This window comes from Trichechus manatus, unplaced genomic scaffold (genome assembly GCF_000243295.1).
Source record: "Trichechus manatus latirostris isolate Lorelei unplaced genomic scaffold, TriManLat1.0 scaffold00012, whole genome shotgun sequence".
NCBI lineage: Eukaryota > Metazoa > Chordata > Mammalia > Sirenia > Trichechidae > Trichechus > Trichechus manatus.
In genome coordinates, this window is record NW_004443948.1 from 30920078 (window position 1) to 30947317 (window position 27240).

Genomic DNA, 27240 nt, shown 5'->3' on the forward strand with positions numbered 1-27240 from the left:
AGGGTGCACGTCTTGTACAGTCTGGGGAACCTGGAGGGTAGTGAAAATACATAGTTTCTTTGGATGATAATTCCTGTCTTCTATTCCTAACACTAATTCCTTGTGTTGATAACTGAAGTATTACGACCAATTGCTAGAAACAATTTACTACTCTTTTTTATGGTGCAACCCCAAACTGAGATGGTTCTAGTATTTAAAGTTACCGATGATTTCATGTGGTGTGCTGAATCTCAGTAAATTATAGGTTGTGATCCTTAACCTTGGGTGAAGTTTAATCACATAATAATGGAGACGTTTTGTTTTTATTTATTACTTTGAGGAACTTAACATTTCAGCTATACTGAGGGCTTAAAAAATAAATGTATGTAGAAGAGAATTTATAGATACACCTCGTGTTTGTAACTGAAATAGCCTGTCTCTGAGGTGGAATTTACCCGCAGCCTGGGCCCAGTCTGTCTGAACTTGAGTAGTTTCGATTTTTCCTTTCGTTTTTGTTTGGAGTATAACAGATCTGAAAACAGTAACGTTTGTTCACTCACTGACCATTTGAGGGTCTTCTGTGTTTCGGGCAGTGAGTAAGGTGTCAGAGGAACAAAATGATTACGCAGGGTTGGCATCTCTCAGAAGCTTGTGGGTCTCCATCAGTGTGATGAACACAGTGGGGTACACACACCCTGGAGGTGCTCACCAGAGGCCATTGGGAGCAGGAAGACAATTTTAGAACTTGTCTTTTAACCTCTACTTTAAATTTCTGTGTGTTTTGTGTTGCTGATGTTGGTTGCCATTGAGTTGATTCTGACTCATGGTGACCCCATGTGTTAAAAACAGAGAACTGCTGCATAGGATTTTCTTGGTAGTAATCTTAACAGAAGTAGATTGCCAGTCCTATCTTCTGTGGTACTGCTGGATGTGTTCAAACCTCCAACCTTTAGGTTAGCAGTCAAACAAACCATTTACACCACCTAGGAACTTGTGTTTTATAACACATATATTAGAATAATAGTCTGTAATATATGGATAAACATATATACTGTATTTTTCACAAATAACGTGCCCACACGTAACGCTTATGAAAATGACGCGCAGGAGGGTTGTGTAATTGGCAAAAAACATAATGTGCATGTTTTTGCATAAAAATATGGTTTATCAGAGGTGCTCTTTTTTGCAAGTAAAGTGTGTGCAAAAAGAATTTGGAGGCTGCTACATGTTAGAATGTATTTTTAAAATATCCATTTTTGATAACTCCATTACGTTTTAACAGTTTGAGAAAACCAGGAGTTTCTCTGTGTGATAAACTATCCTCTCAATGTTGAAGTAGTTTTACTTGTCGCCTGCCTTTTGTAGTGTAAACCATACTTGTTATATGCAAAGACTCACTGCTGAGATCTGGCCTGACCAATTTGAGTCGTGTTTTCTTTGTATTGGAGGAGCTTTACCTTTTGTACAATGGAATCCTTGTTTTGAAGCACCAAACTCTGCTATATAGTCTGGCAGATGTTGGGGAATGTGGTGTGGAGAATGGTGGATGCCTATGCCCATTCCTCTATTCAGCCTCATCCCAAAGTGTCACAACCCCCCTTCCCCCACATAACATGCCCATTAAATGTCCTAAAGCAACAGGGCTGGGATGCCAAGCTCTGGCACAGCCCAGGAATTTCCCAGCCCCATCCACTTGCTCATGGAAGGTGATTTCCAGTGTGAAGTGTCCCTGTAGGAGAGCCACGAACTCCTTGGTTCAAAAGATTCTTTTCTCCTTCACTCCAAGAACTTTTTTCCTAAAATTAACTTGAAAAATTGCTATTTTAAATGAGGCATACCGAATACATGCTTCAAGGAGGTTTCTCTAGAGGCTTGTATTTTCTTTTACCCCGAGTTTCCTAGAGCGTCTGCAACAAAGTACCACACACTGGATGGCTTGACACGGCAGAAACTTGTTCCTTCACAGTTCTGAAGGATCTCAGGGGAGAATCCTTCCTTGCCTCTTCGCAGCTTCTGGTGGTTTCCCAACAATCCTTGGCATTCCCTCATTTGCAGCTGTGTCGTTTCAATGTCTGTCTGCTTCTTCACATGACTGTCTTCCCTCTGTGTGTCTCTGTCTGTCCAGATTTCCCTATCCTCCAAGGACACAAGGAGCCTTGACTGCTAACCGAAAAGTGGTGGTTTGAATCCCCACCCATCAGCTCCTCGGGAGAAAGACCTGGTGATCTCTCGTGAAGATTACAGCCTAGAAAACTCTATGGACCAGTTCTGCTCTGTCACATTGGGTCGCTATGAGTCTGAATCAACTCAGCAGCACCTGACAGCAACAACACTGTAATTACACCAGTCAGTGAACGTAGGGCCCAGCTTTGTCAAATCTGACCTCATTTTACCTTGATTACATCTGCAAAGACCCTATTTTTAAATGAGGTCACCATCACAGGTCCTGGGAGTTAAGACTTCAGCATACCTTTTTGGAAGACATGACACACTCAGTGATGATTGTGTATTTTTGTTTATGTTTCACACGTTCTCATTTTTAACATTTTAACAGGATTTCACGTATATCTTTGCAGGTTTGGTGACGATGAGAAGCATGCTTTCTGCTGACCTGCCCGACGCCGCCGTTTGTTCCGCAGGATGTCTGTGACTGAGAAATTGGTTTTTGCCTATGAATCTTCAGTGCACAGCGCCAACGTCTTGCTCAGCCTGAACGACCAGCGGAAGAAAGATGTGCTGTGCGATGTCACCGTCTTTGTGGAGGGCCAGCGGTTCCGCGCCCACCGGGCCATGCTGGCGGCATGCAGCAGCTACTTCCATGCGAGGATCGTAGGCCAGATGGATGCCGAGCTTAGCATCACCCTTCCAGAAGAGGTAGGGCAGCCATGCTTCTGGAAATCACAGTAGATTTAATCTAATCTAACTTACTCTCACATGGTCTATGAAATTAAAATAAAACATGGTGGCGGTGGTGTCAGCTGAGGAGCAGCTCCCAGGCACCGCAGGAGCTCTTTTCTTTTGCTTTTTTCATAGAAATTATGACGTTTTGCACGCAACCGGTTGCCATCGAGTCAGTTCCAACTTATAGTGACCCTGTAGGACAGAGTAGAACTGCCCCATAGGGTTTCCAAGGAGCTGCTGGTGGATTCCAACTGCTGACCTTTGAGTTAGCAGCCAAACTCTTAACCACTGCACCAATGCGTCATTAATTTTGCATGTAAGTCAGTAATACTTACTGAATATTAACTGACTGACTGGCTTTTGTGTTGTTTTTGACCAAATGGCCAAAACAGGGCATGCCCAGTGGGTTAAAGACACTTGGAGAGACCCTGTTTTGGAGAGGGTGTGCTGTGTGCCGTTCTGTCCCTGTGGACCTGACCTTCTGATGGCGGGCTGTTACTAGGTTTAAAACCAAAGACCAAACCCACTGCCATCGAGTCAGTTCCTACTCAGTGACCCTGTGGGACAGGGCAGAGCTGCTCCGTAGTGTTTCCAAGGCTGTAAACCTTCACGTGTGTGCGTGCTAAGTTCTTTACAATTTTACTGCATGTGGAGGTTTGTGTACCCACAACCACAGTCAAGATACTGAACAGTTCCGACACCACAAGGACCCCTTTTATAACCACATCCACCTCCTTCCAGCCTCTCTTCACTGTCCCTAACCCCTGGAAACCGCTATTCTGTTTTCCATTTCTAAAACTTTGTCCTTTCAAAAATGTTATAGAAATGAAATCATAAAGTTTGTGATCTTTTGGGATTGGCTTTTTTCCACAACCTCATTTCCTAAAGACTCATCCAAGCTGTCGCGTATGGCAGTAGTTCCTTTTTATGGCCGAGTAGTAGTCCAGGGAATGTATGTCCCAGTTTGTTTGACCATTCATCTGTTGAATAATAGGTTTGAGTTCAGGTTTTGGCTGTTACCAATAAAGTTGCTATAAACGTTCATGTGCAGGTTTGCACGTGAGCATAGTTTTCATTTCTCTGGGATGAAAGTCCAGGAGAACAATTGCTAGGTCATATAGTAGTTACTGATTAGCGTTACAGGAGACCAGCGAGCTGTTTTTCAGAGCGGCTGTGTCATTCCACGTTGTCCCCAGCAACCTGTGAGTGATCTGGTTTCTCCACGGCTGGCTTCGCCTGCATTTATCGTCATCACTAGTTTTTATTTCATCCATTTAAAAGTTAGTTAAGTACTTACTGATGAGCATGTTTTTAAGAAGATCACAAATAATAACGCGGTCACTCTTCCATGGGCTCAGTGTTTGAAGATGATTTTCACCCTTTTAACCCAGCACCAGGCTTTTCTCTGCATACCAGTAGGTTCCATTTGCACCTCCGTTTGCAGAGGATGGTCTGATGGAAGTGTCCAAGTTTCTTCTTAAAGGTTTTGTTCCTTAGAGCCCGTGAGCCTTGCTGAAACAGGTCAGGCATGATTTTTAGTACTTCACATAGCTCTTTTTTTTTTTTAATCTCAATCCTTTAACAATTTTATTATTAGAGATTTTTGGCATGAGATAAAGATAATAGTTACCATTTACTGAGCATCTGCCATGGGGCGGGACTACTTTGTAGATACTTTACATGTACTTTTTCTCTTCAAAAAAATCTATTTGATTTGTATTGAGCAGCTGGAGTTGTTTGGAATACAGTGGCCACAGGGAGCTGAGCTGGCGGCACGTGTCTGCACTTCAGATGTGTGTGCTGCAGGTGGTGTCTCTGCTGCTTTATTTTATAGATGATTTATCTCCGATAATACGGAAAAACTGTGCTCTCATTGTATGCCTTTATGTGACGTGAGGAAAACGTAGTTCATGCGCAGTTAGGAGTAGTGTCTATAAAGTGGAAGGCGTGGTCCCAACAAATAGGGTGTGATGTGCAGACTTGTCTAGACTCCCTTAGCTTTCCATTTCCTAGAAGAATTCTTTTTATTACTCAGTGAAAATGCCTATTTTGTAACGATCACAAGGAAGTTACTCATCTCTGTCCCTTTTCTCCTCTTGGATTTACCTATTAGCTTTCCAATGATGTGTTTGTTGTGTATGTTGGCATGTCCGCAGGTGACAGTGAAAGGATTCAAGCCTTTAATTCAGTTTGCCTACACTGCCAAGCTGATTCTGAGCAAGGACAATGTGGACGACGTGTGCAGGTGTGTGGACTTCCTGGGCGTCCATAACATCGAGGAATCCTGCTTCCAGTTTCTCAAATTTAAGTTTCTGGACTCCACCACAGACCAGCAGGAAGGCCCAAGAAAAGAGTGCTTTCTGTCCCACTGTCAGAAAACAGACCTGCAGCTCTCACCTGTGGACCAGAAGGATCTGGAAATTGACGAAGTGGAGGAATTTCTGGAAAGCGAGCACGTTCCGATTCCTCAGTGTAAACTCAGCCGACATCAGGGAGACGCAAGAGCGTCCCTTGCACTGCAGGACAGCACCAGCCAGACGAGCGAGTCCATGTGCTCAGAAAAGGACACCGCTCTGACTCTGCCATCTTTATGCCCCAAATACAGAAAATTCCAGAAAGCATTTGGAACCGACAGAGTCCACTCTGTGGACTCCAGTGTCAAAGACAGTCAGGTTTCTCCCATTCAGCCGAATGAGACACCTGAGAATGAATGTCTCGGCGGAGTCCAGGACTGTGCAGATCTGCAGGCAATTCTGAAATGTGAAGAGACTAAAACGCCAGTGGAACATGAAGAAACGAAGAAGCAAGATTCTGCTTCTGAGCATCCAGCAGTGAAGGCAGAGGCGACTCCTTTCGCTCACAGTTCTGCCGCAGACCCTCACGGGCTGTATGCTCTGTCTCTCTTACACACGTATGACCAGTATGGTGACTTGAATTTTGCTAGTATGCAGAACACAACAGTGTTAACAGAAAAGCCTTTGTCAGGTGCAGACGGCCAAGAGGAGCACACGTTGGGTGGAAGTCAGGATTTACATTTGAAATCTGACCCTGGTCCCAGGGAAGATAGTAGCCTGGCCTCTGGCGACCGGAGCAGTGTGGAGCGGGAGGTGGCCGAACACCTCGCCAAAGGCTTCTGGAGTGACATTTGCAGCACAGACTCTCCTTGCCAAATGCAGCTATCGCCTGCCGTGGCCAGAGATGTTCCAGAACAGATGTACTCACAGAAACGTTTTGAGTGTCCCTGGTTGGGTATCAGGATCAGCGAGAGCCCAGAACCGGGTCAGAGGACCTTCACGACGTTGAAGTCTGTCAACTGCCCTTTTATAAGTACTCTGAGTACTGAAGGGTGCTCAGGCAGTCTGGAGATTGGAAACGATGATTACGTTCCAGAGGCGCAGCAGGAACCTTGTCCTTACGCCTGCGTGATTAGCCTGGGAGATGACTCTGAGACGGACACGGAAGGGGACAGTGAATCCTTCTCAGCCAGAGAACAGGAGTGTGAGGTGAGGGGACTCATTGGGATCTGGAGCCCTGTGGTGCAGTGGTTAAGAGCTCAGCTGCTAACCAAAAGGTCGGCAGTTTGAATCTACCAACTGCTCCGTGGAAACCCCATGGGGCGGTTCTCCTCTGTCCTATAGGGTCACTATGAGTCAGAATCGACTTGACGGCCACATGTTTGGAATTGGGATTTGCTCTGTGTGGGCTCCTGTTTGCACCACTAGAGATATGAAAGGGCTCAGGGAGGGAGGAGGACACTCATCCACAGGTAACTATAAAACTGTGGGATAAATACCTACACGGTGAGGTGAGGGTTGAAGGACTTCTTTGTTCATATATTTAAGGTGAAAAAAAGAAAAAACGCCTTGCTGTCTAGTCAGTTCTGACTCTTAGCCACCCTGTAGGTATATGATATTAACCATGGAGTAGATTCACATGTTAACTGTTTGTTTAAATGAGATGCCTTGTCCCAGGAGGAAACAAAAACGATTCTGTGATCAGAGATCTGAGCCTCGTCGCTTCACAGTGACTGGTTTTAGGAATGTAGCTCCTAATGTAAAGTTTTCTGGGACCTGGTTTCCATGGCCATTAATTTTTTTAAATTTTCCCTTGGCCATTTCGGCTATTAGTTTAATGAATGTCTTAATAATTTAGCGCGAGTTAAGTGCCACTGTGTACGATAGTGTTACTGTTGGTAATTACTGTCCAGCCCATTCCGACTCATGGCGACCCCACGTATTACAGACTAGAACTGCTGCACGGGGTTTCCTTGGCTGTAATCTTAACGGAAGCAGATCACCAGGCCTTCTCTTCCTCAGTACTGCTGGGAATATTTTTTTCTTATATTACTAAATGAAAATGCCTATTTTGTAATTATCGCAAATAAGTTATTCATTTCTTTCCCTTTTCTACTTATCTTGGATTTACCGATTAGACGGCTTTCAAATGATGTCTGTGTTGTTTTTATTTTGTATATGAACAGGTGACAGTTAAAGGATTTGAACCTCCAACCTTTAGGTTTGTAATCGAGCGCAAACCGTTTGCGCCACCTAGGGACCTTGGTATGATCTGTGTACTCTGTGTACAAAAGTTTATATTGCTCTTTGTAAAGTATTACTAACTATAATTCCAATAATATGGGTCTGTTAGTTCAAATGGTTAAGCGCTGGACGACTAACCGAATAGTTGGCGGTTCAAAACCATGCAGAGGCACCTTGGACATAAGACCTGACAGTCTGCTCCTGAAATGTCACAGCCTTGAAAACCCCGTTGAACAGTTCTACTCTGCTCACATGGGGTCGCCACGAGTTGGAACCCAGTCAACAACGCTAACAACAGCAAAGGTCTTTATTATTTTCTTTGATTTTTATAGCCGTTGGGTATCATAGGTTTGAAAGAGGCTTTTTTTTTCCCTTGACTTTGGAAGGAGGTGATTGCTGATTTAACCTAAGAAATGATACATATGCAGGAGATATTGATAAGGCATAAATGCAGTATTTGGTATTATAAAAGAGTGTTGAAAATACAGCATTTAAAAAATTTGAAAACATTTTGTGCAACCAATTTCTATAAGCTCGAAAGACAAGCTAAGTAGGTTGTCAGAACTGACATGTTGCATTTATATTTTTGATAATGTAACTAAACTCACAATTTTGTTATTAAAGAAAGACTTGTGATCTCCTTTTCCAAACTGAAGTATGTTGAAAATGACTTTAAAATAATCATAAGGTTTTTTCTAAAGCCTTTTTTTCCTACACTGCCAAGTGAAGCGTATAGCTTTTAAATGAGTTACTTGAAGCTACCATTTTCCTGACAGAAAAATAAATTTTCTGAAATGCCTTTGAAATTACTAGCATAATCATGTGAATATTAAATCAGTGCTGCACAGTAGTATCATTCAAAAAGTAAAGTAGATTTTTTTTTTTGTTTGAACAAAAACACATAAAAGACACTTTAGAAAGAGGCTTAAGGATATCTGTGGGGCATTAACATGCCCTAATTAAATAACTCTCAATGTCTGTCTTTTCAGGTTAGTACTGTTTAACTTACTGAGAAAAGAAGTTCACTTCTCTATTTATCCTCTGAACCCTCTATAATAGAGACTAGAAATACCAAATTATTACTCCGTATTATAAGGGATTATATAGAAATTGGGACTAGAGGTCTATTTTTTTTTCTTTAATTCTAAATGAAGTTCTAGGAAACCCTAGATTTGTGTTTTCATCCTCCTAGATTTAAGTATAACATTTTTCTATTTTCTATAACGTAATATATTTTTAGCAGCAGTTACTCATGTTTATTTCACATCTTAGGTAAAACTGCCATTTAATGAACAACGAATAATTTCACTCTCTCGAAATGATTTTCAATCGTTGTTGAAAATGCACAAGCTGACCCCAGAACAGCTGGATTGTATCCATGATATTCGAAGAAGAAGTAAAAACAGAATTGCTGCACAGCGCTGTCGCAAGAGAAAACTTGACTGTATACAGAATCTGGAATCAGAAATTGAGAAGCTGGTAAGTGTAGCAAGTTTCTTATTATATAGATTCCACTAGGTTCTTTGCTTGTTCCTCCTCCTTCCTTCCCTCCCTCTCTCCCTCCCTCCCTTCCTCCTTTCCTCCCTTCCTTTTTATTTGTAGAGGAAATAACTGTTTAAATTCCTGAGTCACATACAGTATTCAGTTATACATTAATTTTAAAGTGTACCAATTACCATTTAAGGAAAATAAATTATGGCATAAAATATGGCCCAGAAAGCTTACAAAATTAAAAAAATGAGGGTTTTTACAAACTATTTGACTTAAGTAAGTATACTACTTTCTCCTCCTCGGAATTCATATGAAGCAGTTCTACGCTGTCCTATAAGGTTGCTATGAGTTGGAAACGACTCGAAAGCAATGGGTTTGGTTTTGGTTTATTGCATTATTTAGGAGCCCTGGTGGCACAGTGGTTAAGTGCTCACCTCCCAACTGAAAGGTTGGTGGTTTGAATCCATCAGCCACTCTGCAGGAGAAAGATTTGGCAGTCTGCTTGCATAAAGATTTACAGCCTTGGAAACCCGATGGGGTAGCTCTGTTCTGTCCTGTAGGGTCGCTATGAGTCGAAATTGACTCTAGGGCAATGAGTTTGGTTTGGTTTGGTTTATTGCGCTGTTTGAGTTCTTAGTTCTGCTTTTTATAGTTCTTCTATCTTCCCCCTCACCTAGTTGTCATTTACCATAACAGCTATCAGTGGTTAATTTATCCAGTTTTCCTATTCTCCTGAAAACAAAACATACAGAAAACTTTTAGGCTAACCCAGCTTGTTTTAACAGTAATTTTATTTTAGACATGAATAGGAAGCAAACGTCTCTACGGGTAGGTGCTAATACCTGTTAGAACTACTCTCTTTTCTGGCTCAAAGGTCTTATTTGTATTTTTTCATTCAGGTCAGACATTGGTTGCTGGTAATTGGTAGTTTTACTAAATTTTAGTTATCTAGGATAAACAGGCCTTGCTGCCTTCTTTGGGCTTTCTGCCCCCTCCACCTGTGCTTCAGCAGAGGGAAGCGGGAGATACGGTGATTAAAGCAAAATGGAAAAAAACCAAACCCATTGTGTCGAGTCGATTCTGACTCATGGTGACCCCATAGGTTATGAAGTAGAACTGCTCCATAGGGTTTTCTTGGCTGTAATCCTAAAGGGTGGTTAAGCAGGGTGGTTAAGTGCTGGGCTGCTAACCGAAAGTTTGGCAGTTCGAACCCACCAGCCACTCCTCTGGAGAAAGATGTGGCAGTCTGCTTCCTTAAAGCTTACAGCCTTGGAAACACTATGGGGACTCAACGGCAATGGGTTTTTTTAAATTACATTAATATACTTACAGTTTGCTTTATTCTAAAATATGTGTGAAATAGTCACAAAATTAGTGTCGGTATTACTATAACAATAAACATATTGAACAAAATTTAATATTTCTTTGCTTTTTTCCCCCCGTAAATATGTCTCAGAGTACTGACATTTAAAGTTTAAAAGGTATTTGAAGTAATTCTGCTCTGTGTTACCAGTTTGAAATACAATTAAGGTAATTTATTTCTGTTTATATTTATCACTAGGATTTTCTCTTTACATTTTTTTATTTAAGTCTGATTTTTTAATTCATTGTCCAGCTTTCTCATGCGTGCATATGAGGTGATTAAAATACCAAGGCTCAGGTCAGGTGCACCTTAGTCCTCAATGTGACATCTTTGCTTTTTAACACTTTAAAAGAGGTCTTTAGCAGCAGATTTGTCTAATGGAATAGGTCGTTTGATTTCTTGACTGCTGCTTCCATGGGTGTTGATCGTGGATCCAAGTAAAATGAAATCCTTGACAATTTCAGTCTTTTCTCCATTTATCATGATGTTGCTTATTGGTCAAGTTGTGAGGGTTATTGTTTTCTTTATGTAAAGGTGTAATCCACACTGAAGGCTGTAGTCTTTGATCTTCGTCAGTAAGTGCTTCAAGTCCTCTTCACCTTCAGCAAGCAAGGTTGTGTCATCTGCATATCACAGGTTGTTAATGAGTCTTCCTCCAATGCTATTGCCACATTCTTCTTCATATAGTCCAGTTTCTCGGATTGTTTGCTCAGCATGCAGACTGAGTACGTATGGTGAAAGGATACAGCCCTGATGCGCACCTTTCCTAATAAGGAAGACCGAAGAAGAATTGATGCCTTTGAATTATGGTGTTGGAGAAGAATATTGAATATACCACGGACTGGCAGAAGAACAAACAGATCTGTCTTGGGAGAAGTATAGCCAGAATGCTGCTTAGAAACGAGAATGGCGAGACTTTATCTCACATACTTTGGACATGTTATAAGAAGGGATTGGTCCCTGGAGAAGGACATCATGCTTGCTGAAATAGAGGGTCGGTATAAAAGAGGAAGACCCTCAATGAGATGGACTGACACAGCGGCTGCAACAATGAGATCAAACATAGCAAGGATTGTGAGGGTGGTGCAGGACCGGGCAGCGGTTCGTTCTCTTGTGCATAGGGTTGCTGTGAGTCGGAACTGACTCGACGGCACCTAACAACAACAACAATTTTTTTTCCAAATTGTTTTATATTGTACTTTAGGTGAAGGCTTACAGAACAAAGGTTCTCATTAGTCAGTGCACATATTGTTCTATGACACTGGTTAACAACCCCATGACATGTCAACACTGTCCTTACTCAACCTTGGGTTCCCTATCACCAACTTTCCTGTCCCCTCTTGCCTTCTAGTCCTTGTCCCTGGACTGCTGTGCCTCATTAGTCCATTTTGTTTTATGGGGCTGTCCAATCCCTGGCTGAATGGTGAACCTTGGGAGTGACTTCACCACTGAGCTAAAAGGGTATCCGGGGGCCATACTCTCGGGGTTTCTCCAGTCTCTCTCTGTCAGGCCAGTAAATCTGATCTTTTTTTGTGTGTGTGTTACAGTTTTGTTCTACATCCTTCTCCAGCTCTGTCCAGAACCCTCTGTTGTGATCCTGGTCAGAGCAGTCAGTGATGGTAGCGGGGCACCATCTAGCTGTACTGGACTCAGTCCGGTGGAGGCCTTGGTAGCTGTGGTCCATTAGTCCTTCGGACTAATCTTTTCCTTGTATCTTGTTCTCCATTCTCCCTTGCTCCCGAAGGGGTGAGACCAGTGGACTATCTTAACAACAATTTTTGAATATGTAACACAGTTGTGTTTCAAAAGTTAAAACTATGTTTAAAAAAAGATATGCTCCAAAGTGTTGACCCCCTCCCTTTGCCTATACCCCATTCATAGGCACGTTCTATAGGTGACCATTTTCTTTGGTTTCTGGTTTTGTTTGTTTGTTTGCTTGTTTTTCCCCTTGTGTTTCCTTTTTAAAAGACAGGTTGCTATTTTATATGGATTTTTACTTCTCTTTCTGCATCATAGAAGTATTATTCTATATGCAGTGTTCTGGGCTTTTTTCATTTAAGGAGTAACTTCTAGGAAATATTCTCTTCAGTTCAGAGAGATTGTTGTTCTTTTTACAGCTCTGCAGTACTCAGTTGCAGCTGTAGCGCAGTTTATTCAAACCAGTCTCTTACTGACGGACATTTGGGATGCTATAGTGAATAACTTTTTACATGGTTTTTGCATATTAAGTGAGACGTGTCTTTAGGATAGCTTCCTGAAAGTGAGGCTGTTAGAGCAAGGGTAAAAACACATGTGATTGTGTAGGTGTTAAGGAACTCACCTCCACAGGGTGTGTCCTGCTGCCCTCCCACCAGCAGTGTGTCTGTCTGTTTCCCACAGCTCAGCAAAGAGTTTGTTGTCAGCTTTTAGATTTTTTTCCAGTCTGGTAGGTGAGAATTGGTATCTCATGGTAGCTTTTAAAACTTTTTTCTTACGAGTGAAATTAAGAATTTTTATTCATATCATTAAAGGCCATTTGTGTATCTTTTTCTCTGAACTGTCTGTTCAGAAGTCTTGAATTGTAAGGAACTTTAGTGACCATTTTTTAGCCATGAGCACTGTCGAAGTTCCTGAGTGGCGCAGTTAGGCCCTCGACTACTAGCTGAGAGATTGGCCGATTGAACCCACCTGGAGGTGCCTCGGAAGACAGACCTCCAAAAGGGTCACAGCCTTGAAAACCCAATGGAGCAATTCTACTCTGCACACATGGGGTCACCATGAGTCGGAATCAACTTGACAGCAACCAACAACAGTCTGTTGTCCCTGTTATCTGGCCATTTCAATGTCAAGTTCTTGTACTCCTTATCTTTATTGGGTGAGTTATATATTTAGAATCCTTTCTAAAAATACCTTATATTTTAACAAATATTGTACACAAGCTGTTGAAAATGTGGATTTGGATGTAAAGTTGAATTGTTGGCATGAACTGTAGATGGCGTCTGTTAGTCCTACCATGCCTTGTGATTAAAGCCAATGGAACATTCCGGCAGCCCAATTCTGACATGACTACTAATGGCCCAGACTCTCCAGGAATGAAGGTTTGGGTCACCCCACCGGGCAAAGAATGATGACCAGCTGACGTGCTTGCTGAGGGCAAAGGGAATACGGAATGGGTGGTAGAAGAAGTTCATTCTGAATACCAGCTACGGCCGCCTGACCAGTTGCAGAAACGAGGGCTGTAATTGTTTCTGGTATTTCTTCCTTGTTTCGTTATACGTGTATATGCGTGCGTGTGTGTGTGTATATATATATATATATATATCAAATATCTTTGTTTTCTTCCCTCCCTATTCCATTACATATTATAAAATATAAGATATAAATGGGGCTAGTGCGTTTTCAGTTGTACACATGTTAGTTGTATCATGTTAGGCACAGATATGACTTTATAATTGTTTTTATTTAGAGATTATGTATGGTTTAAAGAGATGTATACGGGTGCCAAGTTGACAAGGGGTCTGCTGTATTCCAGACATACTCTTCTTTACCTCCACAACTGCATGAGCCATTTCCTTGAGTTGAAGCTCTCTCTATATATTTTGGAGCCCTGGTGGCACAGTGGTTAAGAGCTCAGCTGCTAACCAAAAGGTCAGCAGTTTGAATCCACCAGCTGCGTCTTGGAAACCCTATGGGGCAGTTCTACTCAGCCTAAGACAGACGGCCTTAAAATATTTAAAAACTGTTGTTGTTGTTAGGTGCTATGGAGTTGGTTCTGACTCATAGCAACCCTATGTACAACATAACAAAACACTACTTGATCCTGTGCCATCCTCACAATCATTGCTATGTTTGAGCCCATTGTTGCAGCCACTGTGTCAGTCCAACTCATTGAGGGTCTTCCTCTTTTTCAGTGACCCTCTACCAGGCATGATGTCCTTCTCCAGGGACTGGTCCCTCCTGATAACATGTCCTTACTTCTAAGGAGCATTCTGGCTGTACTTCTTCTCAAACAGATTTGTTCTTCTGGCAGCCCATGGTATATTCGGTATTCTTCACCAGCACCCCAATTCAAGTGCGTCAGTTCTTCTTCGGTCTTTCTTATTCATTGTCCAGCTTTCGCATGCATATGAGACGGTTGAAAAGACCATGGCTTGGGTCAGGTCACCTTAGTCCTCAGAGTGATGTGTTTGCTTTTTAACACTTTAAAAGAGGTCTTTTGCATCAGATTTGCCCAATGCAATACATCATTGGATTTCTTGACTGCTGCTTCCATGTGCGTTAATTGTGGATTCAAGTAAAATGAAATCCTTGACAACTTCAGTCTTTCTCTGTTTATCATGATGTTGCTTATTGGTCCAGTTGTGAGGATTTTGTTTCTTTATGTTGAAAGGTAATCCACACTGAAGGCTGTGTTCTTTGATCTTCATCAGTAAGTGCTTCAAGTCCTCTCTGCTTTCAGCAAGCAAGGTTGTGTCATCTGCATATCGCAGGTTGTTAATGAGTCTTCCTCCAATCCTGATGCCTTGTCCTTCTTCCTGTAGTGCAGCTTCTCGGATTATTTGCTCAGCATACAGATTGAATAAGTGTGGTGAAAGGATACAGCCCTGACACACACCTTTCCAGATTTTAAACCACGCAGTATCCCCTTGTCCTGTTCCAATGACTGCCTCTTGGTCTATGTACAGGTTCCTCATGAGCACGATTAAATGTTCTGGAATTCCCATTCTTTGCAACATTATCTGTAATTTGTTTTGATCCACAGAGCCGAATGCCTTTGCCTTGTAAATAAAACACAGGTAAACATCTTTCTGGTATTCTCTGCTTTCAGCCAAGATCTGTCTGACATCAGCAATGATATCCCCCTTCCCACATCCTCTTCTGAATCCAGCTTGAAATTTCTGGCAGTTCCCCGTTGATGTACTGCTGTAACTTTTTTTGAATTATCTTCAGCAAAATTTTACTTTGGTTTGGTATTAATGATAGTGTTTAATAATTTCCACATTCTGTTGGATCACCTTTGTATAGAACGAGCACAAACAGGGATTTAAACCCAGTAACTGTTAATTAGCATTATACACAGTTTTGTAGGAATTCTTTGTATAAACCTTTAACAGTACGTTTGAATAAAGCAAGGTTCTTTTACCCTTTTAGCTATTTTTGTTCCAGAAAGGAATGTATTTGAAGGATGGGATTATAGATAGCACTATGAAATAACCTGTCTAAATGTTAATTGGCAACCTCAAATCTCCAGAACCTGCCAAGAAGCAGACAGGAAGCAGAACGAGACCTCTGAGTTGTCAAGAGAATTGTTCTAAATTTCACAAAGGAGACCTTTGACCTTTAGTCAGAATTTATTTACTGTACCTATGAATGGCTTTATTATTTGCTTTCTTAGCTCATAGTAGATTAGATGTAATAAAATGGTAGAATAGGAAGGATGAGGTGGGATGATGATAGAAAAAGATACGTTGTCAGCAGTAGTGATGGTGGACAGAAAGACAGGAATTAGGAAAAACTTGTGAAAAATTCTGTGGCAGAATTTCCTGTAGGGATAAAATTTAAAATAATAATTCACAAACACAAAATTTCCCCTAAGCTCTTTACGCTTTAGTAACTTAACACACCAACGTCCTGACTCTGGGGATGCTAACCTCTAATCCCATCTCTAAAATGGGTTTAATATCGCTTAAATCAGCCAAGTCAATGTGTGAACTACGTAGCTGAGATCACATGTTAGAAAACACCCAGCACGGTATCTGGCCCACAGTAAATGCTCAACAAACGTCAGTCGTTAGACTCTTACAATGATTTGTCTGTGACTAGTAAAGTTCGCTGTAGTTGTTTAAGAGGACTTTGTTGCTTTATTCTGTCCAACATGTTAATAGATTTGTTTATCTGCAGCACCCAGATCCAAAAAACTCTGAAAACCATATAAGTTTGTTGCAAACCCTTTGGTCAAAAAACCTGTCCCCAACTGGTATCAGGCTATATAGAGTCTTTATCCTACTTCATGCGTTATTTGATATTTTAATGCTCATGTAACTATGTTAAGATGTTTGATTATGGGGTGCTGCCACAGACCCTGCTGGGGAATTATGCATGCACCCATATTATCTTTCTAAAGCTGAGAACGTCTTAATTCCAAGATACATCTGTAGTACTAAGGGTTTTGGATGAGGGAAGTGGCCCTTGGTACTTGTGTATGTGAATCGAATTGAAAGGATAAGTCCCACTTGATCTTATTTAAGGAGAAGGGGCTGTCGATGCGAATGTTTGCTCATCTTAGAGGTGCTGAATGGGTCCTGAGCTGATAAACACAAGTCACTGTGTTCTCTTTCCCCTCTTCACAGCAAAACGAAAAGGAGAGCTTGTTGAAAGAAAGAGATCTCATTTTGTCAACTCTGGGTGAGACAAAGCAGAACCTGACTGGACTTTGCCAGCAAGTGTGCAAAGAAGCAGCTCTAAGTCCGGAACAAATACACATCCTCGCCAAGTATTCAGCCTCAGATTGCCCACTTTCGTTTTTAATTTCTGAGAAAGAAGAAAGTACTTCCGACGGTGAGCGGGCATTGCCGTCCATTTTTAGCTTACGGGATGGGCCTCCCGCTGTGCTGCCGGCCAGTGAGCAAAGCCGCTGCTACCGCAGCTCCAGAAAGAACAAGGAGCCTGGGGGTGGGCGGGGGCAGGAGTCACGTCAGACGTCCACAGCTGGCGGTGAGCACGCCGGGCTCCTGGAGCAGTGTCGTCAGAGCGGGGCCATCTCTGATTTCTGTCAGCAGATGACTGATAAGTGTACTACTGATGAGTAAGCTAGGCTCTGCATTCACTTCTTCAGACCGTCTGATTTCCTCCCGAAGTCCTGGCGTTGTCCTCAAAGCCCAGTACAGCCATCTGTCTCTTAACAACCGTTTTTTTTTTTTGCAATTTCTCTTAAGTCAGCCCTGACTTCTTGATTTCCACAAGAGATGCAGAAATGATTTACCTCCTGGATACTGAAAATCACATGTGAAAATGCAGTAGACCTTTAAAACTCATGTTTTAAAGAATAATAACTATTACTAATTACTCTTCCCGGTATTCAAGATAAATACAAGCACGAGAACCGTGGCTTATCAGACAGCAGTTTAACAACTTGAAACATCCACAGCTAGTTCTTCTGAAGCAGCAGCCTGCAAGAGTTGAATAATCTGACCTTTTTGCAGTATACTAGTTTAAAAGGTCCCCCCTCCCGAGCGATGACGATAGAGTTCTCTTCTAATCAGAAGTAGGGTTTGGGCCACTGTAGGACTGTGTGTTTTGTAGGCCTGCAGTGTGAGAAATAAAGAAATTGTCTTGTCTAAATCCTAGAACTTGCTCTTCAGCTCCTTCTAAAACGAGAGGTAGTTTGGACTCCACTGTGACTCTTAAGCTACATTGGGACTATTTAATGACCAGGGCAGGTGGTTGGCTTTAGTTGGGAAGCCTCCCTGTATGGACTATAGACATTCTGGCTGCACAGACAGTAGAAAAGCATCACGATCCCTATTTTCTTTTCCCTGTTCAGTCTCTACCACACCTGGGCCCATTCCTGATGTTCTTGTCCCTTTGGAAGAAGACGTAGGACTCAGGATCCAGTGGCATGAGTGAATGAATGAATGCATTGGCTGTGTTATCTTAGCTTTCTTAGGATCCTGGAGAGCTTACCAAAATACAAGCCTGTTTACCTTCCCACCATAGGCTACCCGATGGCAAGAAAACCAGACGTCAGGGGCAACGGAAATCGTTTCCATTGACCAGGAGTAGCAATTGTTTGTCTTCCACCGTATTTTTGAAGGCCTGTGGTTTACCTGTGGAGAAACATTAGGTAGATACAAATGTACCTGCAGTAACCACCCAGGTGTGTGAAGTAGGCTGAAATGAGGTAGAGGAGATCTTGTTCCATGGTGAGTGTGAATTTGGAAGCCCGGATTTAATCCTTGCCCTCTTCCTCAAATCTGTGATATAAGAGCACAAAAGTCATTTCGACTTCAGCGTTTTAAAATCAGTCTTTGTGTTTATCCAACTGTGTTATTAAATGTGGTTTTTGTAATCTGAGTGCCCACCCCATAACATTTTGCCGTGGTTCTTAGCCATTTTGGGGTTGTAGGTTTGAGAGTCAAATGAAAGTTATGGACCCTTTCAACAATTAAAAAAAAAAGCATATACTCACATTCATGGAAACATTTGCAGAACCCAGTTTTAAAGGGTCCAAAGAAGTAGTTTATAGTGTTTGGGTTCGAAAGGACTTCATTTCAGACATCTGAAAGAGACATTGCTATAGATTGTACCCTGAGCTTAGTGAAGGGCCCTGGTGACGTGGGGGACAGCAGTCCATCGTGAACAAGTGAGCCTGAAGCAAGTGGACATTTACTGGGAGGGTACATGGGGAGCTGACTTCATATTTCAGAGTAATTGGTCAGATGTTACCCTTTTTGATGGATGTGTGTGTGTGTGTATGTGTGTGAGTGTGAGTGTGATGATTTTGGATATTTTCAGTGGTTTGTATGCTATCTCTGTTATTGACTTAGTTCTAAGAGGAAACTAGTTGGGCTTGTTTATTTTCTAGAGGCTTTTATGAAGACACTCAAGAATTTGTCTGGGAAAATTGACAATTCTACGACAGTGCGTTTCATACTGCAGAAGAATTGTATATAAATATCCCCACATAGCTATTTCTTGGATATTTGCAATTTTAATTTTCAGCTTCACAATATAAAATAATATAAAAACTTGGCTGGTTTACAAAACGCAAACTCATACACAAGCCGGTGGAATCCTTGATTTTCTACCTCAGTGTCTACTCAGCTGTTTGTCATATCAGTTTGTGTATGTGCAAATGTCAAATAATCTTTTGCTTCCATTGCCTCTGTAAATATCTGCTTTGAAAGGTTACTTACTATTTTACAATAAAATCAAGTTGTCTCAAGAGATTAAATACGATTTTTAAGGCACTTGGTTTAAATTTCTCTCTACATATAAGCAGTTTAGCATTACAGATTTATTTGAATGGTATTCTGATTATTGGCCAACTGTAATAATTCTTAAAATATAGCATTACTTTGAATAGCCAGGATGTAATACAGATAACTACACTACCTCATACCCACATGATTTTTCAAGTTGTAGTACAGATGGACAGAGAAAGAAAAAAGATTTTATCTGTCTTTTGGCCGTAAGATGGGGGAAATTTTCTATATATTGCATAGCATTACACATTTATGCCTCTTTTCACATTAACTTCTAAAGAAGTTTTTCTAGGAAAATTTATTTCAAGTGGTTTTTTTTTTTGGTTTTTTTTGAGGCTGCCAAAGACAAATGATAGGATGATGTGTGTACAGTGTATACCTTCTCCTTCATGCAGAATTTTGAAAAGGCTGTTTTTAGTTTGTACGTTGCATATTTACGTGATCATTGCTCCTTGTATTATGAGCTGACCTTCTCAGTGCTTGGTGATTTTTATAAGGCTGTTATGTCTAATTCAGTAAAATAACAATTACCTTAAAATTTTTCCCCTTATTTGAATTCTATAGCTATAGCAGATAATTTGTTGAATTGTTACATTCAAAACAAATGTGGATATAATCTCGGTTCTACCATGTAAATGTTATCATTTACTATAGCTTAATGCTAAATCAATTGCAAATAAGGAATTAAATATATTTAATGCAGTTGATGACGATACAGGTTGTGTGTGGACCCTCAGCCACGTTAACAACTTGGGAAAGAAAACGAATCAAACAAATGGCAATGTTATAATGAATTCTCAGGTGAACTTTTTTCAGTAATGAAACATCTATTTTGAATTTGTAAATATTTTAAATGTTTTATTAAGGCATGTAATAAACTGTTCTTTGAAACGTGTTGGGCAGAATGAAAATTTAAAGCCATAATGGTAAACGGTGGCATACTGATTGTAAAATAAATAAATAATAACATCCATTGATTTTTTTTTTTTTGTATCTTTCGGAAGATCATTTTCTAACAATGCAATAAAACCACTGACCTTATAGATCCATGTCCTGTTAAGACCATGTTTCATTAAAAATAATACACTTTGAGAGTATTTAATTTACATTTTCTTCCTAATGTATTTACCCAAATGTAGCAAAACTATAAATGTCAGATGTCGGTGATAAATTGACAGTTAAATAAAATTCTCTAAAATCCCTTCTAATTGAACAGAGTTGTCCATTCCATCCCCATGTTTTCACTTTTGTAGAAAGGCCCTGGAACTCAGCTCTCAGCTTCTGAAAGGTCACAGCCATTGAAAACCCTGTAGAGTGCAGTTCGGCTCCGACACACGTAGGGTTGCTATGAGTCAGAATCGACTTGACAGCAACTGGTTTGGTTTTGCTATGTGGATGTACTAATTTTAGTTTTTGGGTCAGTAATTGGCATTGTTGTAGCATTTGTAATAATTAGCTGATTATATGTCTGGGAAAAAAAAAAAAGATTCCTAGCCCTCAGATTTCAGGAAGCACAGATTCCAGCCTTATTTCTGATTTATTTAATTTCAGCCTCTGCATAGCAATGTAGGACGTTTTAAGGGATATGGCACAGTGGTTAAGAGCTTGGATGCCAACCAAAAGGTTGGCAGTTCAAATCCACCAGCTGCTTCTTGGAAATCCTATGGGGCAGTTCAGCTGTGTCCTATAGAGTACGAGTCACAATCTACTTGATGGCAATGGCTGTTTTTGGTTTTATCTTTATCAGTCATGTTTTCTTCTTTATCTGCTGAGTGAACTCTAGAGGGTTGCATTTGACTTCTAACCTGGCCCTTTTAGTCCAGCTTTGTGCAGATGTGGGGGTGCGGATGGGGAATGGGGCACAGACCTAGGATAGAGCATCTAGCGGGTAGGGCCGGGGATGCGGCCAGACATCCAGCAGTGCACAAAGAATTATCTGCCCAGGATGTGAGTCTAGAGGAATTAAAGACTTAAACTATCTTGCCGTCATCAGTTCAACGTACACAACTTTTAAGTAAAAATAAATCCTGAAACTGTCTTCCCCAATTGTTTTTTTCGGATCAGCCTTAGCCAGAGGAGTTCTTGTTGCCTGGGCTGATGGGTTTTCACATGCTGTAGCTGGAACCGCCTCTTACGAGGTGGTGGTTCCTTCAAGGCGCAGAAGGAACTAGGTTCAAGGTTCAATCTCCGATGTGCTCCCTTTTTTAAAGGATCTGAAGAGTTCCCTCCTGGCAGTCTACTTCCGAAAACCAGCCAATGGGAAACCTTATGGATCACAAGAGACACTTATCCGATATAGTGCTGGGAGGAGAGGTCCCTAGGTTTGAAGGCACTACACAATAGCTGCAACGACAGGTTGAAATATACCAACCATCATGAAGATGACGCAGGACCCGGCAGCGATTCGGTCTGTTACACATAAGATCGCCGTGAGTCGGAGCCAACAGGATGGCAACTAACAACAAAGAGTTAAAATGAGCCCGTTGTCCCTGGAGCCCTGGTGGTGCAGTGGTTTAAGAGCTCGGCTGCTAACCAAAAGGTCGGCCGTTCGAATCCACCAGCTCCTCCTTGGAAACCCTATGGGGCAGTTCTACTTTGTCCTGTAGTTCTCTAGGAGTCGGAATCAACTCGATGGGAGCGGTTTCAATGGATAAGCAGTTATCCCAGGCACAACTTTGTTCCCTGAACTCAGAACCCGGTGCTGCCAGAGACCACAGTAGAAACTCAGTGGTGTCTAAGAACAGAAGAATCTCGGTTTCTGCTTCCTCAAGATGGCAGTTTTCTGGAACTCACAGCCTGTGATCTTAAACTCAGTTGGGAGAACCTTCAGAAAGGGCTTGATTTTTGCCCTATGCGATGGATCATTTCTGGGGAACAGACCTCACCTTTACCTAACACCCTAATTTACATTTTGTCTCCCAATGATGTATTCCGGGCACCAAGGACTGACTGAGCAAGGGCTCCCTCTAGGGACTGTGAGGAGCCACACTCCTGCATACTGGTGTTTTCAGCCCTGGCCCTAGGGCGTGTCTGGCCTGCCTCTTGCAATGGAATAGGCCCCTGGGTGACCTAAGCGGTTTGCACTCAACTGCTAATCTAAAGGTTACCGGTTTGAACCCACCCAGCGGAGCTATGGAAGAAAAGCCTGGCAATCTGCTTCTATAAAGATCACAGCCAAGAAAACCCTATGGAGCAGTTATCCAGCATGTGGGGTCACCCGTGAGTTGGAATCAACGGTGACCCAGATGTAAGTAATCCAGAGTCAATTATAGACAAGCCATCTGGATCCAAGGCTAGGCCCTCCGCCATTCCCTCCTTGGGTTTGAATGCAGAGTGGAATTTGAGACAGCCAGTGTGGCCCGGGGACCCTGGTGGCACAGTGGGTAAGAGCTCAGCTGCTAACCAAAAGGTCAGCAGTTTGAATCTACCTACCGCTGCTTGGAAACCTTCTGGGGCAGTTCTTCTCTGTCCTGTAGGGTTGCTGTGAGTCGGAATTGACTTGATAGCGACGGGTTTTTTGGGTTTTAATGTGGCACTGCCTCCCCTGGTGGGCATTCCCAGCGCACTGGAATCCAGCCGTCTTGAAAACAGGTGAAAAGGAGAACATACGTATTCCCTTTCCCAGTTCAGCCTCCAAGGCCTTAACGTCTCTGTTTTCACTGTAATCTTTTTGCCTCTGTCGACTGCGGCCCCTGCTGAGGCCTTTGTGCTGCCAGGTCTTGGCTTGTAAGGCTGCTGTCCTGCTGGGCTTGGAGAGGCCACCCACGCGCCTGCTGCTGCCCAGGAGTTAATTTTTGCCATATTGCACCCGCTTCCTGAGACCACCAAGGGGAGGTCTTGTAAAGCAATTTCTGTCGACCAAATTTAAGATCACAGGTAGTAGTAGATTCCAGAAGGGAGTCAGAAGGGTGGTACCAACAGTTAAGCGCTCAGCTGCTAACTGAAAGGACGGTAGTTCAGATCCACCCAGAGGTGCTTCAGAAGACAGGCCTGGCAGTCTGCTTCCCAAAGGTCATAGCTGCAGTGATGGACGAGGTTGGAACAGGGCCAGCCAACGTTTCATTTTGTTGTACATGGGGTCGCCGTGAGTCAGAGTTGGCTCGACGGCAGCTATCTAGCTAGCTAGCTACCTTGTGCCAAACCACAAATACTTCTTTTTCCTCTTCCTCGCCTTTATTACCTACATTGTTCTTGAAGTATAAATGAAAAAGGAATGGAAAATATTTTTTACAATGAGCACAGTGCGTTGTTTTTCCATTTATAAAGCAAGTTGTCTTCGGTAGATCGTTTTCTGTCTCTTTTCTTAGTTCACGTTTAGTCACTGTCCAGAAAGTCAGATGTTTCCTAAACATTTAATTTCCTTCTTTCAGGAGACGAGACGCAAATAATATTCTTGATACCATCTTGATACACAGGTTTCTGAGGTGATATTAATCTGTTGCAAGGAAGTCTTGCTAATAATAACCAGAGTACTATTAAATATGAAAATATCCCTTATAATTTAATCCTTCTAAAGTTGTATCTCTTTGTCCACCTCAGAAACTTAGTTTTTTGTTTTGTTGTGTTTTTTGCTTTGGGCTGTTAAATTCAAAGGAGTCCCTGGGTGGCACAAATAGTTAAGTGCTTGGCTACTAACCAAAAGGTTGGTGGTTCAAATCCATCCAGAGGTGCATTGAGAGAAAGGCCTGGCAATCTACTTCCGAAAGATCACAGCCATTGAAAACCCTGTGCAGCAGGTTCTGCTCTGAAACACGTGAGGTTGGCATGAGTTGGAAGCAGCTCAATGGCTGCTGTTTGTTGGTTTGGGTTTGGGTTTGGTTAAACTTCAAGAATCTTCCTTTGCCAAATAGGCATACTATACTATATGCTATACAAATATACGATACAAATAGGCTTGCTTACTTTGGTTTAAATGATATTAAATGGTAGCTTCATATATTTGGTATAGGACTATTGTTTAATGGTACCTTTAAAAGCAGATTTTCTGAAGAAAGCGGGTTTTTGTTTGTTTTTATTTTTAACACCATGTTTTGGCCTTGTCTGAGCTTTTTATCAGATTTTTAGAGGAGCTGGACTCTATGTCCACCACCTGATATTTGAGGGATCTTAGCCCCGGTGGTGCAGTGGTTAAGAGCTCGGTTGCTAACCAAAAGGTTGGCAGTTCGAATCCACCAGCTGCTCTGAGGGAGAAAAATGTGGCAGTCTGCTTCTGTAAAGATCACAGCCTTGGAAATCCTGTGAAGCTGTTCTACTCTGCCCTACAGGGTCACTATGAGTCGGAATCGACGACAATGGGTTTGGTTTGGTTTTTATGGAAGGTTTGCAAAATAAAATCAGCCAAGAAGTATTCCATACCATTCCTAGTTGTTTGGGTGTCTGCTCCAGCAGTCTGTCTTGGCTAACCAGAGAAGTGGGTAGCATCTAGGAGGGGACCTTTGGGGAATAAAGAACGGAGTTTGATGCTTACAGGAAAGAGGAGTGGAGCACATGCAAATTAAGAGAGATCTGGCTGCTCTAAGGGTAGGAGAATTTGGCAATTAGGCGCCCTTAATAGACCGGCCTTGTGTTCACTGGGTTTGGGAGCGCAGACAGCTGCAAGTATACTAAAAATAGGGTCAGTACAAAGTATGCACTTAGGGCTAAAGGAATTGCACACATTTAGGCAAGGACTTGGCACGGTTCCAAGGTCTTTCAGTAAAGGGACCGTGTGGACGAATAGAAAGAGCCTGGACCTAGAATTAAGCGAGGTCTAGTTTTGAAGCCTGGTTTTGCCACTTACTGTACAGCCACAGGAAAGTGGCTGAGTTTCCTTAACTGTCCATCTCTTATATCCAGTCTTCTGGCCCTTGAGATCAAAGGAAGATTGACTGCAACTATTCACACCCTGTGAAAAAGCAACTCATCAGTTCAACACACCGCATTTCCTGAACACTCTCCTGAATTTTGGGAGAGGGGAGGGAGTTTCTGAATGTGAATGTGAAGTGTGAGTAGTATGGCTGGCCTGGAATCTGAGATTGTCTCAGCTGACTTGTCACTTGTAGTATGTTTTACACTTTGTTGATGGGGGCACTAAACTCCACCACTTCCTTTAGCTCCGCCAAAAGATAAAAAATTAGCTCAGATACCTCGGGAACTAGACTTCTGTGAGTAAACTTAATTGAAAATTTGGAAAATAATGTATTTATATCGTAGCAATACAGACAGCTTCAGAGCAAACACTGTCAGATCACCATGAGATCGCAACACTTCCCTCCTATTGGGGAATTTTCACAAACTGCCACCCTCCTGTTGCGTCTCAGCCCCACGTCATCCCACTGGCCCTTTTTCCCTCCAGCTCCCCGATTGCCCCCAGGGACTCCGCATTCTTCTCTTTGGAATATGTACAACAGTTCAGCTCTCTCCCGTAGCAACCCGCAGGGTCAATGCTAGACATCGTCAAGCACAAGAAGTCGCAAGGACTCAGCAGACAGAAGGACGTTTCGTGGAGAAGGATCTGCCCCATCTAGAAGGCATCTTGTTCGTTCCCTCAGTAAAAATCTATTAAGCCCCAGAAGATTCCAGGCACTGTTCCGGGTACCAGGGATACATTAGAGAAAGAGATGGAAAAGCACCTAAGAAAAATAAGAAGACAAGGAGACCAGTTTTCAGGGACCACCTTTATTTCCTCTTATAAGAGCTGTTGGGATCAGTGTAATCCTCTTTATCCTCCTGTCTCTCCTGCAGCCGCCACAGCCCTTAGAATTTGTGGGAGAGCAGGCCAGCCCTACCACTAAGAGCTCTGTGTGGCTTCTCACTTCTCCTTTTCCTGTGCTTATCTGCTGGAGTAACTGGACCAGGGAGAGGGCTGGCGCTCTACCCTGGACACGGCGGGAGAAGGCGGACTCTCCTACTGTGGTCACGTCGGGGCTTCTGCCCTTCCCTCCATGGATGGAGGCAGGAAGGAAGGATGCTTTCAGATGATGCCATGAAATGTAAACATGAAAAGTAATTTGGGACCAAGATTTAAAGTAGAAAGCATAGTGTCTCAAACAACAGCTAAAGTGCTAAGATCTTTCTTATATAAACATTTGATGCAATTCAATAAAAAGAACACCAAACCACAAAGATGAATGAGCAGCAGCCATGAAGAGGCAGTTTACTAAAGAGAAAACCAGAATATTTAGCAAGAAGCTCAGGGACTTTGGAGGCAGACTGCATAGGTGAAAATTGTGGCTCCTCCACTTATTACCTGTGTATCTCTGGGCAAATTACCTAATCTCTCTACATCTCAGCTTTCCTCAGCTGTAAAATGGGAATAGTAATAACAACAACAATAATAATGACAGCACCTAACTAACACACTTATCTTAAGTATCAGAGTTTATAAATGGAAAGCTCTTAGAATATCCATGGCACATACAGTATTTAAGTGTTACATTATTTTTGTCATCTCATCAAAAATTTAAAAATGCTAAGTAGAACAGTGGGGCCCTGGTGGCAAAGTGGTTAAGAGTTTGGCTGCTAACCAAAAGATTGGCGGTTCGAATCCACCAGCAGCTCCTTGGAAACCCTATGAGGCTGTTCTACTCTGTCCTGTAGGGTCGCTATGAGTTGGAATCTACTCAATGGCAATGGGTTTTATGGAAGGTAGAACAATAGATAAAAATTATCTATAAAATTAGAAAATGTATAAAAAATGAAAAGTAGTAAAATTGGCATTCTCACACATGGAGGGTAAGATTTAAAATGAGTTTCATGCTTTGGGAAATCAATTTGTAATTTTATATTGCCTTTGATGCAGTAAAATTTCTCTTGGGACCCCATCCTGAGGAATAGTACTAAAAATTCCTTTTTGTACAAAAATGTTCATCATAGCATTATTTACCAGAGTACATATTTAGAAATAGGGAAAAGTAAATTACTATACATCTACTCAAAGCTTAGATTTGTTGAGGACTTAACCACTGGTGGCGCAGTGGTTAAGAGCTCGGCTGCAAACCAACAGATTGGCAGTTTGAATCTACCA

General features: G+C 42.0%; 1 protein-coding gene across 5 annotated transcripts in view; it reads left to right on the forward strand.

The window, feature by feature from the left end:
- BACH1 (BTB domain and CNC homolog 1) overlaps positions 1-27240 on the forward strand; it is a 78542-nt gene that overhangs the window by 24325 nt on the left and 26977 nt on the right. For 3 of the 5 annotated variants that reach the window (XR_002823172.1, XM_023726669.1, XM_023726668.1), the window contains exons 1-4: positions 2556-2853; positions 5037-6383; positions 8691-8897; positions 16602-16809. Coding sequence is in view for 4 of the 5 variants with exons in the window: in XM_023726669.1 (XP_023582437.1) it covers positions 2620-2853; positions 5037-6383; positions 8691-8897; positions 16602-16809 (1996 nt within the window). In the remaining variant the exon portion in view is untranslated. Of the gene's footprint in view, positions 1-1986; positions 2854-5036; positions 6384-8690; positions 8898-16601; positions 20725-27240 lie in introns of those variants that run through there. The other 2 variants (XM_004371371.2, XM_023726671.1) reach the window with 2 other exon arrangements.